The sequence below is a fragment of the Alosa sapidissima genome, chromosome 10 (assembly GCF_018492685.1).
Source record: "Alosa sapidissima isolate fAloSap1 chromosome 10, fAloSap1.pri, whole genome shotgun sequence".
Taxonomy (NCBI): domain Eukaryota; kingdom Metazoa; phylum Chordata; class Actinopteri; order Clupeiformes; family Clupeidae; genus Alosa; species Alosa sapidissima.
The window spans coordinates 30451693-30464835 of record NC_055966.1 but is presented as its reverse complement, the minus strand read 5'-3'; the positions used below and the strand labels follow the sequence as shown (position 1 = coordinate 30464835).

General features: G+C 46.0%; 1 protein-coding gene across 3 annotated transcripts in view; it reads right to left on the bottom strand.

The window, feature by feature from the left end:
* Positions 1-312: 312 nt before the first annotated feature.
* csmd3a (CUB and Sushi multiple domains 3a) overlaps positions 313-13143 on the bottom strand; it is a 215391-nt gene continuing 202560 nt past the window's right edge. For 2 of the 3 annotated variants that reach the window (XM_042106395.1, XM_042106396.1), the window contains exons 63-70: positions 6737-6848; positions 4889-5068; positions 4409-4474; positions 3715-3873; positions 3058-3170; positions 2547-2634; positions 1017-1152; positions 313-652 (exon numbers count right to left, since the gene is read on the bottom strand). In XM_042106395.1, coding sequence (XP_041962329.1) covers positions 493-652; positions 1017-1152; positions 2547-2634; positions 3058-3170; positions 3715-3873; positions 4409-4474; positions 4889-5068; positions 6737-6848 — 1014 coding nt within the window. In that variant the 3' untranslated portion in view covers positions 313-492. Of the gene's footprint in view, positions 653-1016; positions 1168-2546; positions 2635-3057; positions 3171-3714; positions 3874-4408; positions 4475-4888; positions 5069-6736; positions 6849-13143 lie in introns of all 3 variants that reach the window. The other variant, XM_042106394.1, reaches the window with a different exon arrangement.

Genomic DNA, 13143 nt, shown 5'->3' with positions numbered 1-13143 from the left:
CCGCAATCAATACACACACATACACACACACACACACACACACATACACATACACAACACACACACAAACACACACACACATAAGGACTTGAGGTCTTTCGAGGTTCATCATGGAACTTCACATCAAAAATTAGCAGATGTAAAAAAAAAAAAGTATTCCACTGAACGACACACCGATTTAGAAAAAAAAAATCCCAGGAGACCAAGGAGGAAAAATTAGCTTGAAACTACAAAATAGACAAATACACTCTCAGAGTGTGGAATATATTTAGAATGCTTCACTCACATGGTGAAGAGAATGCACACTTTCTCTCTCTCTCTCTCTCTCTCTCTCTCAATAGATCCAATTCGCCGGATCATGAGGTTCACTCAAGTGTGCTTGTGGTTTTCTGCAGGCAAGTAATCTTTCAAAAATAAGGTTGTCACCCATTTACAAAAAAAAAGAACATCCCTTTAAAAGACGTTATGTTCCATCCAAGGAGGACCCCTTTATCAAACCATTGTGCAGACAGTGTTGAGGTTGGGGTCAAAGCGCACGACTTTGCCTTCAATAGATTTGGAGTTGGTGTTGTACATGGGGTTCTCGAACGTGGCCTGGCCATTGTTGTTCTCGTGCACCGAGCAGCCGGAATACTCCGTTTTATCGGTCTTCCTGTAAAGGACACAGGAAAACACAGTTACTTATGCATCATGGTCACCACACCTGTGAAATTTTCCCCTGTGAACACCTTGTATTTTTCAGTCCATAATTAGCTCACATGCAGGATGTAGCAGGGTTTTTATTTAGTAGATATGACACAGGAGACATATGCCCCATGGACAACTAAATCCTCTTTACTGAATGCACTGACAGAAAATAATTTTAAAAATATTTAAATTTTAATGTTAATTTAACTGTTAGGGACTAACTGTCCCTAAACCCAAGCTGGTTTGGAGACACTTCAGCACTGCAGTCAAGTTCTGGAGTGATCTGTCCTTTTAAAAAAAATACATCAACTTGACAGCTTGACACATACCGCTGTTTGTAAAGGTAAAATCCAAAGCCTGCAAAAATCAGGGCGAAGAAAGGCACAAGGATTGCGATGGCCACAGAGCTGCTGTTTGTTCCGTGGGGAGCCTCAGGTGTCCTCGTTGTCTCCGTAAGGTTCAGACCTGCCAGGTAAGCATCTATTACAGTTTTAGTATACAGATCCACACACTCATCATGTCACACTGGGCTAGCATCAGTTAGCATGCAGAGGTAACAATGACAGGCAGCAACCAATTTCACGCTAAGCTACTATTTAACAAGTGCCCCATAAAGAATCGGTTGGCATACAGAGGTAACAGTGACTGTTACATGGGTGGGTATGGCATAAACATACAACGTCACGCTAGGCTACCATTCAACCAAGTGCTCTATGATGAATCCGTTAGCATATGCAGAGGTAACAATGACTGCAAAGGGAATATATTTTCACACTGACCAACAAGCAATACGCATCAATTTGTGACACAAACAGCACGGATGACCAGCTGATGGTTCTCACTCTGCTTCAGAAAAGTTTGGCAGCTTTTCATGCTAGTAGTCAGGGTCTATCACTAAAGAAAACAGGCAACTCCACCAGCCAATTAGTTTGCTTGTGTGCAGTAATAATAATAATAATAATAACTTGGACTTATATAGCGCCTTTCATGGTACCCAAGGTCGCTTAACAATGAGGGGGGGGGGGGGGGGGGGGGGTTAGGGGTCAAAGGACTTGGTGAAAAGAAATGTTTTGAGGTGCTTTTTGAACATGGGCAGGGACGGGGCAGAGCGGACAAGGAGTGGTAGACTGTTCCAGAGTGTGGGAGCGTTGACAGAGAAAGCCCTGTCCCCAAAAGTCCGCAACCTGGTGCGGGGGGTGGCCAGCAGGTCCTTGTCAGAGGACCGCAGGGAGCGTGACTGAGTGTAGGGGTGGAGGAGATCTGTGATGTATTGTGGTGAGAGTCCATGGAGAGATTTGTAGGTGAGCATGAGGATCTTGTAGGCGATGCGTGACTTGACTGGCAACCAGTGGAGCTGCTGGAGAATGGGAGTGATATGTTGCCAGGGCTTTGTGAGGGTTAAAACCCTGGCAGCTGAGTGCATGTGCATGGAAACAGGGGTGAGACTCCTATGGTGGCTAAACTGGAAGTAAGCAAGAGTTGCCTGATGTCTCTTACAATGTTTGTTGAGCTCAGAGCTATAATAATTCAATCAGTTCAGGACACTGCCATGGCAGAGTGCTATTTTTCTGAGAGCCTGTTGTGAATCACCCTAATCATACAAAACAGAGGTGTTGCCTCGAAACGTGAATTTATACAACCCTCCTGTAGTGGTTGCCACAAATCAAATTACTTTTGTTCAATTAAAAAGCCTAATTACATTACAAAACTCTTCAGCGGTTGCACTATATTCAATTAGCTTTAATTGAGGGATGAATCACTCAGCATGTAAACTACCATTAGCAGTGGTCCTCGAAAAGCTCCGGGGAGAATAAAGCCAAACAGCAACTGATAGACTTGACAAGAGCCGCTATATTTACCTTGTCTTTGCAGTCCAAACGGCCCGTAGTCTCTCCCCTGTATGAAGCCTTGGTAGACGTACGTGCCGCGGTCGGGCTCGGCGGAAACCTAGAGGATTGGCAGAGGCAGTTAGGAGGGACACAGGTGATGAGTGCCACCACTTTTTCTCTCTCAGAATGTGCCACTGTCAAATGCCATTCAAATTCACTGGCACAGTCCTGCTTTTGAGTGCACACATTCCTAGTGCATAGAAAGTTAACCGGTCTCCCCTGTAACTGGCATGGCCCCCCCATGTTGTCACTTATACCTCTTTAAAGTTCACTTGAGAGCTCTAACATCGACAAGATGACTGTATTCACATCTATTGAAAACAAATCACCTATTGCAGAAAAAAAACCCCACACACCAACACATTCATTTGCAAGCATAATAATCCTGGAATATTCTCTAGTCTATTGTCCCCTTTCCCTCTCTCCTGGCAGGAGATTTACTGGTCGGAATTTTGAGGTGGCTAATTGTGTTGTTACTCACAAAGCCGTCCATGGCCCAGGTGTCCTCGGTGGTCTTGCTGTAGGTGCTGTGGGCCAGCGTCTGGCTGTGGTGCAGCTGCAGGGTCAGTCGCGCCTCACGGCTCTTGTACACACCTGTAGAACACAGCCATGCGCTTAGAACCTGGAACTGTTATCAGCGCTGTACAGGTGTCTTCATAGACCAACAGAATAGAATTGCACTGAAATACTATCGATGCCCATGTGGATGAATTTCAATGTGTAAATGCACTGAAATGTCCACTATGTACATGTGTGTGAAGTAGACAAAATTACTGTAACTTGACCACTAGGATTTGAGGCAGTTTGTTTCACACTAATAAGGTTGCTTTCGGAACCTGCCAAGCAAAAGGCAAGCTTTCCCTCTCAGGGTATGATTGCTCATCTGCATAATATTCAGTCATTATAACACTATAAAAGTTGATCATGAGGATCATATGCACTATATGTCTCACAGCACATAAACCCTCTGCAGGTTAACTCTGCTGGAGCAGAGCTTGTTATCACAGTGGTGGCATGGCAGGAGCACTTGCCTGCCTGTCAGCCCTGGTGTGTGTTACTGGCTCCATTAGTTCAGTGCAGGAGAGAGACGAACACACACACACACACACACACACACAGCTCGCCCCGTGAGGCTGACCTGAGAGCAGCAGCTCCACGTCGCCGTCGCTCAGCGTCACATTGACTCGGCCGGTGGTCACGTTCAGGCTCGTGATGGTCAGAGTCATGGGCTGCTTGACGCCACGGTGCTCGAACGAGCCTCTCCAGACATACGCCAGCGCAAACACGTCATCGGGAACTACGCAGAGACGGTTAGAGAAGTGTGAGAGAGAGAGAGAGAGAGAGAAGGGGGGGGTAAGGAAAGAAGGAGAGAGGGAGGATATTAGACCACAGCGCTTGAGAAGCACTTACGACGTCCAGCAATTAACACCTTCCTGTCACTCTCGGTGGGAGTCACCTGCGTGTCATTTCTGCATGCGGAGAAGGCTGATCGCGGCCAGCTACACGCGCCGACATTCAACAGGACCGGAGTCTGCTGCTCATTAATGAAATAGTGCGGCAGCGATGCTGCCAAGATGATTGATGGCCCAAATATGAGCAGCAAGCGCCATGTGCAATTAGCGTTTTATCTGTGAATTCCCGGTGTGCCGCACCGGGCCTAATGACAAACTCCCACGCAAAACATGACAGGGCCCCATCATTTCAAAAGTCCTTTGTTTTGTAAAAAATGGAGATGATGGTAGCAGACGACACAATGCTTCAAGACAACATAATTCTGTTTAGCCCAGTGCTTCTGCCCGCAGCTCTGAAAACGAGGTGTTTTAAGATCTTACCGTTAATCTTGGGACTCGGCGTGCCTTGGTCGGCCACCACGGCTTTCTCGGAGGTTTTCGAGCCCGCTAGGAGCAGATAAATATGCACGTTACAGGTACAGTTGGCTACATTCTCCACATCAACCCCCCACCCCCCAACCCCACAACAGGCCGACTCTCTGGCCCTGCTTTCTGTGAAGAGATTTATGTAACGAAAGCTGCTATGACTATGAACACAGTCCTCAGTAGCAACTGAGGAGCTACAAAGGAGCCCACAGTCCTAAATCTCCAACGCTCATTTGATGGGAGATGTCTGGGTAATGTATTGCATGAGGATGCAGGGGAGGGCTGGGGGAGGGGGGAGGGGAGGGGAGGAAAAAAGTCGAGGCTAATGTAAACGTGTCTATAGGTAAAGCCATAAATCCTGCCATGGGGTGCTGCTCCTGCTGCTGCTGCTCCTGCTGTGTGTGAGATGGAGACGGGATGTGGCCGGTCCCTCACCTCGGCAGACCGGAACTTTGCCCGTCCACGTGCCATCGGAGCGGCACACGCGGTGCTCCGAGCCCCCGGCCAGGAAGAAGCCGGGCTGGCACGAGTAGATGAGCGTGTACCCGAAGGACGGCAGGTCCATGCCAACCACGCTGGCCTGGGCTGGACTCTTTGGTTGCTTGCAGGAGTGAGCTGTGGAGAGAGATGGAGAGAGAGAGAGAGAGAGAGATGGAGAGAGAGAGATGGATGAAGAGTGAGAGGGAGAGAGGGAGAGACAGAGAGAGAGATGGAGAGAGAGAGAGATGGACAGAGAGATAGAAAAAAGGGAGAGAGATGGAGAGAGAGACAGAGAGAGAGAGGGAGAGACAGAGAGAGAGATGGAAGGAGGGAGGGAGGGAGTGGGTAGAGGAGAGGAGAGATAAATAAAAAAGCGATACGTTTTTGGCTTGCCTGCCCGCAAGACCGACACCTCACTCTCTGGTGGCAGCCCTGTCCAGGCGAGCTCAGCAGCCAGCTCCAGAGGCAGCCCTGGGGAGGTGATGACTGCATAGGGCTGCATACAGGCTCAACCCAAACGAGGAGTCTGGGGAGGTGATGACTGCATTAGGGCTGCATACAGGCTCAACCCAAACGCTCGATGGTGTTTTATGCCCCCAACGTCGTCTTCCAGGCAGCGCTGCCACCACTGAAGGCAGCTAATCCTAATCCTAACCCCAACCCTAACCCTAACCCATGCCTAACCCTAGTGCCTTCCAGGCAGCGCTGCCTTGAAGTCAACGTTGGGGGCATAAAACACCAAGAAACACACACACACACACACCCTCACACACATGCACCCACAGAGGCGCAGGAGGAGTCTCCCTCTGAGCAGAGAAACAAAGGACTGAGAGACACAAAGCAGTGGGAGAAATGAACAAAGAAAAGAAAATCCGCCGAGGACAAACAGCTCGTTGTTGTTAATGTTCCCTGGCAAGTCTCCTGCAGGGTCTGTGACCGTGAGTGGGTGTGTATGTGTGAATGAGTGATTGTGTTTGTATGTGTATTTACACCTGTGTGTGTGTACAGTATGTGTGTGTGTGTGTGTGTATTTGTGGGTTTCTGTGTGTGTGTGAGCACAGTGTGTGTGTGTGTGTGTGTGTGTGAGCACAGTGTGTGTGTGTGTGAGAGCACAGTGTGTGTGTGTGTGAGAGCACAGTGTGTGTGTGTGTGAGAGCACAGTGTGTGTGTGTGTGTGTATGAGCACAGTGTGTGTGTGTGAGAGCACAGTGTGTGTGTGTGTGTGTGTGTGCAGACTGCTCAGGTATAACTGAAGGCAGCCCCCCTCCCCATGTGCTCCACTCATTTATATTTCAGAGCACGTGCTTTCTCCTGCAGGGGTGTCGAGAGGGTGGAAACGGGGTCTATGTATGCGTATGTGTGTGTGTGGTGTGTGTGTGTGTATGCGTGTGCGTGTGCGTGTGTGTGTGTGTGTGTGTGACTATGTATGCGCGTGTTGAAGTGTGTGAGTGTGTTGGAGTGTGTGTATGTGTTTGTGTTTGTTTGTGTGTGTGCATGGGCGTGTGTGTGTGCATGGGCGTGTGTGTGTGTGTGTGTGTGTGTGTTGGAGTGTGTGTGTGTGTTTGTGTTTGTTTGTGTGTGTGCATGGGCGTGTGTGTGTGTGTGTGTGTGTGTGTTGGAGTGTGTGTGTGTGTTTGTGTTTGTTTGTGTGTGTGCATGGGCGTGTGTGTGTGTGTGTGTGTGTGTGTGTGTGTTGGAGTGTGTGTATGTGTATGTGTTTGTTTGTGTGTGTGCATGGGCGTGTGTGTGTGTGTGTGTGTGTGTGTTGGGGTGCTGCGGGTATGCAGTGGCGGCCAGACATACGGAGGCACTGGGGCTGGTCTCCACTCCAGGTGAGGTCGGGCTGGCAGGTGCGCGTGGTGGAGCCCAGGAGCAGGTGCCCTGGCTGGCAGTGGAACTTCACCGTGCTGCCAACCTGCCGACGACACACAGGGGGGGGGGGGGAGAGGGGGGTCGGACGGTATCACCACAGAGCAGGGTCCTCAGGCAATGTGTGTGTGTGTGTGTGTGTGTGTGTGTGTGTCCTCAGAGACGGGCTATGTGTGTGTGTCTATTTGACGCACACACACACACTCTAACACATACACAAATACACAGACTCATACATAAGCACATCATATACGCACATTCTGCAGATGACAGAGGGAAAACACACACACACACACACACATACACACACAATCACACACAAAAACACTCACTCACACATATTAGATCACTACACACCAAGCTGGAGATTGAGGGCTAGTCCACACGTACAAAACCGATCTTTTTTTCCTCCGTCTTCCCTGAAACCGCATCAAGAATATTTGCGTCCAAACGGATCCATCTCAACACGACTCAACACGGCCCTGAGTAAGTATGTAGGGCCCGTCCACACGGAGACGCTTTTTAGGTTAAACGCAGAGGTTTTGCTTCGTCTTGGCCGAGCGTCCAAACGAATCCTGTAAACGCACTGCCCGAAACCGCACTTTTCTGAAACCTGGTCCCAGAGTGGAGAAATCTGAAACCGTAGCCCGTTTGAATTCGTTTAGACAGCGAAACCGCACATCCTGCTTGCGTATCGATGATGTCACCTCAGCTGCCCTGGACTTGCAATTATAGTATTGCCTAACAATACTAGTTTTCATACATGACATTATCTACAATTACACTCCGTAAGATAAATATCACAACTGGTGCTGCGCAGCGCTGATAGCTTATGACTTGGTGGACTGAACACTGTTTTTCCCGTTTTTTTTAAAATGCATTCTAGCTACGGTCAGTGACGCGAGAGAACTTAAGTTATTAGGAAAGTGCGGTGTAAGTTCAGGCTACATTAATTTGTGCGTATTGCCAGTGTCATTCATTTATTTTACATGTCTTACAACATATATACATGCATTCACAGTCGAGTGAAATCAGATATAAGCATACAAAGACGCTTAGAACTCACGTTAAGCCGATGGTAGCACACTGATTGCAAATGCGCGATTTGATTTGATGCAGGCAAACGTATTGTTACTAACGAAGGTTTTATAGCAATATTATAAATGTGGCGACAGAATAGCCTAGAACTTGGGTAAGCCTTGCGTTTAGTGATAGCCAAAACTAATGTGAATCACGGACTACAACCAAAGAAAGTAAAGGTGATTAGGCCTACCTGCGTTAGCCATATAAAGGACGGGACTGCACCCTTCACAAACCGTAAAATAAAGTTTATTAGTTTAACAGTTGACAGTTCACCATCAGTCCACACAAACAATTCTGGTTTCCTTGCACTAGCCATTTTGTCAGACATGTGGACTCGAGTCACATGACTTGGACTCGAGTCAGACTCGAGTCATGATTTTAATGACTTCAGACTCGACTTGGACTTGAATACTATTCACTCGAGACTTGACTCGGACTTTGCCTCTTTAACTTGTAATGACTTGACAGGTCTCGAGTCAAAAAATGAATTTCCTGATCGTGGACCAGTCACCCCAGAGATGCTTTCACCTCGCAACGAAAAAAAACAAAATACACATAGTGGACACAAACAGGCAGAGCACAGTGATCAGTGCTGCTGTTACCACCACGCATCACGCACTGTGTGTAGGGCACCAAGAGACAGAGGAAGGACCAATAATAAATAAATATTAGCTTTACTGCAAACTGATTTGCATTTTTGTTAGAGAACGTTTACAATGTCAAAATGTATCAACAGCATGTTACATAACGATGATCCAACTTGAACGTATGCTAGCGGCCTACTCCATTTAATTAAGAACGCGTCTCAGCACGCACAAAAGGGAGAGAAACGTGGGCCTATGAAGGGAAATCATGAAGGAAACAAAGACGAGATTAGAGGAAATTGCGGATTTATCCGGTACTCACTACTGTTTTAAACTGTGAGAGCCAGGGAACTTTGACAGGCTGCAAATGGACAAGAATATGAAGAGTTGTCTTTGCTTTTGTGTAATGGAACTGGTGAGTCTTGAAGTCTTCAATAATTCGTTTACATGAAGCACATGATATTATGCCGATTGAAACGCATTCCACGTAGCTAGGTGGCTACTGGCTATACCAGGCTCATAATTCACTTTTAATTGCAAACAGAAAATGTCTAGCAAGCATCATGTCATCACATGCTTTTATTTCCAAAGGAATGAAAGCTGTTTGTGCCAACTTAATATCATGCGTATCGTTGTTAATATTGTGCTATACATGTGGCACAAACAATGTTAGAGTTTGTGGACTAGCCATAGCTATATTTGAATGGAGCTGGTAAAAAAACATCATTAGGAGAACGTGTGGACAGTGGCACACAATGGGCTTAAAGTGACAGTGCACCTTTTACAAATGAGTTAAACAGCATCACATGTATAGTATTTAAGAAATGAATACTTTAAAACAAAATTACTTTGTCATTATCCTTTAAATAAATAGAAGTGTTTTACTTTTACCTTTGTGGTTACTCAGTAATATTGTGATTTATGCTGTATTTAATATGCCATATAAGAAGCTTTAGCCTTTAGTGAGAAAATGTACTTTTTAATCGCAATTAATATAGATTAATTCATTTCAAAATATGAGATTAATTAGTTCTTTTTTTAATCGTTTGACAGCCCTAATAAAAACGTAAAATATTTAACCGCAGCAATTTACTAATGTAGCCTATGTGACGATTCTTCTCGTCACCATTTATTGGAATCATTAACCATGACCTTGGCTTCCCTTATGAGTCGCCACTGGCAGACAGCCTAATAAATTGATTGCAGGCAAATCTGTGGCCTAGCACAGTGAAATGCAATCAGTCAAATTATTTCTCATCCTTACAGTGGACACCGCAATTTGGAAAAACAATATATATTTGCTGCTATGAGTGTCTTGTAGCTATCCGTTTTGTACAGATTACTCAGGTATGCTCATGCGTATATTACACAGGTATGCGCATGCATATATCGTAAATGATTTCAAGACAAAACCATTGAACATATTTTAATCTGTATTTATAAAAAAAAATACTGTAGATTAGATTGATGTGTTAAAATTATGATCGATAGTCTAATAATGGCATTATTAAGTGAAGAGTACCTGATGACTTGTTCAGGACTTGAAAAAGATTGGGACTTGGACTTGGACTCGACTTGGCTTTGAGGTGACTTGGACTTGGACTCGACTTGCCCTTCTCTGTATTTACTTGGGACTTGACTTGGACTTGACTGCTTAGATTTGAGACTTACTTGTGACTTGCCAAACAGTGACTTGGTCCCACCTCTGCATTTTGTCATAGCTTATTCTGTCTGTTTGTAAAGCACAAACGTTGGTCAATTTCTGTAAAGAAACAGTGCCACCTATAGGCCTGGGGTATGAAGTAACGTGTTGAGTCGTGTTGAGATGGATCCGTTTGGACGCAAATATTCTTGATGCGGTTTCAGGGAAGACGGAGGAAAAAAAGATCGGTTTCGTACGTGTGGACTAGCCCTAAGACACACCTTTTCTCCTTCTCTACCCCTACACACACACACACACACACACACACTCTGTGAGTGAACCAGGCACAGACAGGTGCAGACACCTTCACCTGCTAGCGCATGCACGCACGCACACACACACACACACACACACCATGTGCACAGGCACTCTGACACGTCTGGCATGAGAGGAAATGAAAGTCTCTGGTGTAAGAGTTCAGTGTTTGAAGCATTGAATGCAGGAGCGGATGAGAGGTGAGAGAGAAGAGAGAGGCTGCCGATTTCATTCAGTTTTAAGGAGCGCAGCTTTGCCTCAAACAGAGAGCTTCACCTTTTCAAGCTCACTCAACTGATACTCAGGCATGCTCAGAAAACAGATGGCAAATCTGCACATGTGTAAATACATTAATCTAAAACATACACAAATGCATTTTTTCATCGCTACACCAATTCATTTCATTCACTTGATTGAATTTGAAGAGCCAAGAACCTCCATCTATCCATCTGTTCATGAAAAAAAATAAAACAAAATATAAAATGAAATTAAATAAAATGTGTTTTTTTTTTTTATCATCGTCTATGTGTTGAGCTGCTGAGAAACCTAAACATTGTTAGATCTCTGCTGTCGGCTCTTGCTGAGAACTGGGAGAAGCGGTTCTGTCTACAGCCGCCAGTCCCGCTGAGATGAAATAGCATGCGAGACTCCGGAACATTACAGCCAATTACCTGGGCTGGGACATACAAAGGCATCCACAACAAATCCAATGAAATTGATGGATAGGCTCCTTTAGTATATGCTGTGTTTGAGAATGTATGGCTTTGTGCTTGTGTGTGTGTGTGTGTGTGTGTGTGTGTGTGTGTGTGTGTGTGTGTGTGTGCTGGGGAGGGAGAGAGTTGACGAGGCTCGCCTTGCTGGAATGCAGTCACAACCAGGCAAGTCTGCTACAGAGACGTAGCTGTCTGGAAGGGGGAAAAAACAAGCTTTCCCAGCTCCAAAAAAAAAAAAACATATTACTATTCAAATCAATCACATCATTCAACACAGCCAGCGCATTTAGAAGTGCCACGCTAGTCAGAAAAAATGTGCCGTCTTCAAAGTTAAGCCATCGCGAGCTCCTCGTCTTGTTTTCTCTCCTCCACCACTTGCTCTGCGGTGAGATTGCTCGAGTTGCATCAGCCTGGCGAAGTGTGCCTTACAGTCAGACTTACTCGCACACTCGCTTCGTTTCATGTCGACGGGTTGCGTGGTTGTGAAATTTCAGCGTGTCTGTTAATACAGGAGAGGAAGCCATCGCGGTGATGTGGCAAAGACGAGAGAGGCGAGTCGATACGCTGGGCAGACAATACGGACTGACAGCCGGCTTCTTCTGGCATATTCCACGAACTGCCAGAGACGTCTCCGGAACTATTTCACCGAACGAGCCTGACAAGAAGTCAATCGGGCCTCCAAGGAAAGGGCAGCGGAGGCCGGCAAATAAAAGCTGGACGTGTGTGTGTGTGTGTGTGTGCGCGCACATACACACACCCATAGGCTGTGTTCTGTGAACACCATATACACCATACAGAGGTTAACTGGACTTCCATGAAAAGATGTGTTGGCCGAGGCATCAAGCCGGAAGGCTGAAGCTGGAAGGCGTGTGTGTTTACACAAACATACAGTGTCCTTCACAGTTATTGGCAGCCCTAGTAAAAATGGGTTACAAAAAAAAACAAACATGTTTTGGGTGAATAAATACTGATGTATTCTGAGAAATAATACAAAAATACCTATTTGAATTATATCACAACAGGGATATAATAGAATTATTTGAACAAAAACACAAGTACCATAATTAAAGGCAACCCTGCCAGTAATAATTTGTACAGCCTCCGACTGCCAATAAAACAGCGCTTAAGTTTGGAGAACACAGAGCAGGGAGTTTAAGGAGGAAATAGATACGTTTTTAGATCGTAGTTTGAGTTCAGTCTTAGGGCATACTCACACTATGCCATCTGTACCGTACCCGAGTACGTTTGACCCCCAAAGTCCGGTTCGTTTGACCAGTGTGATCGCTCCGTGTACCGAAACCCAGGCACGGAACACTTATCTGTGCCCGGGTCCGCTTAAGGAGGAGGACTCGGGCATGGTACGGTTGGGCTCATGATCACGCCTATGCAAAGATTCTAGAGCACAGCAGCTCAATCGTGCCTGGGTACAGTTTGATAGTATGCAGTGTGAGTGCAGATCAAGAATGGGAGAGAACTGTACTCTGGCACGGTACAAGTGCCCAGTGCCCCTTGGTTTGTTGAATAGGCTGTATTGTGAGTGTATGGAACCATGACCCCCGAATTGAGTATCGAACCGAATTGTGAGTTGACTGTCTCATTATGGCCTACACATTAAACACATACAGATGGACAAACATGCTCACACATTCTGAGAGTGTCCATGTATGCACGCACACGAACACACATGAACACGAACACGAACACACACACACACACACACACACACACACACACACACACACACACACACACACACACACACACACACACTCATAAACACACAACCACACACACACATACACATAAACACACACAAACAAACACACACACACACACACATCCTGCCAGACTAGAAACACAGAGGCATACACATACAGATGCAAGGATGCAAGCAGGTTTACAAACACACAAAACAGGTAGTACAGCAACACACTTAGCTGACATAAATAATACATGTTAGCAATCCTTGAATAATACATAGAGCTGATTCATAGAGCTGTGATC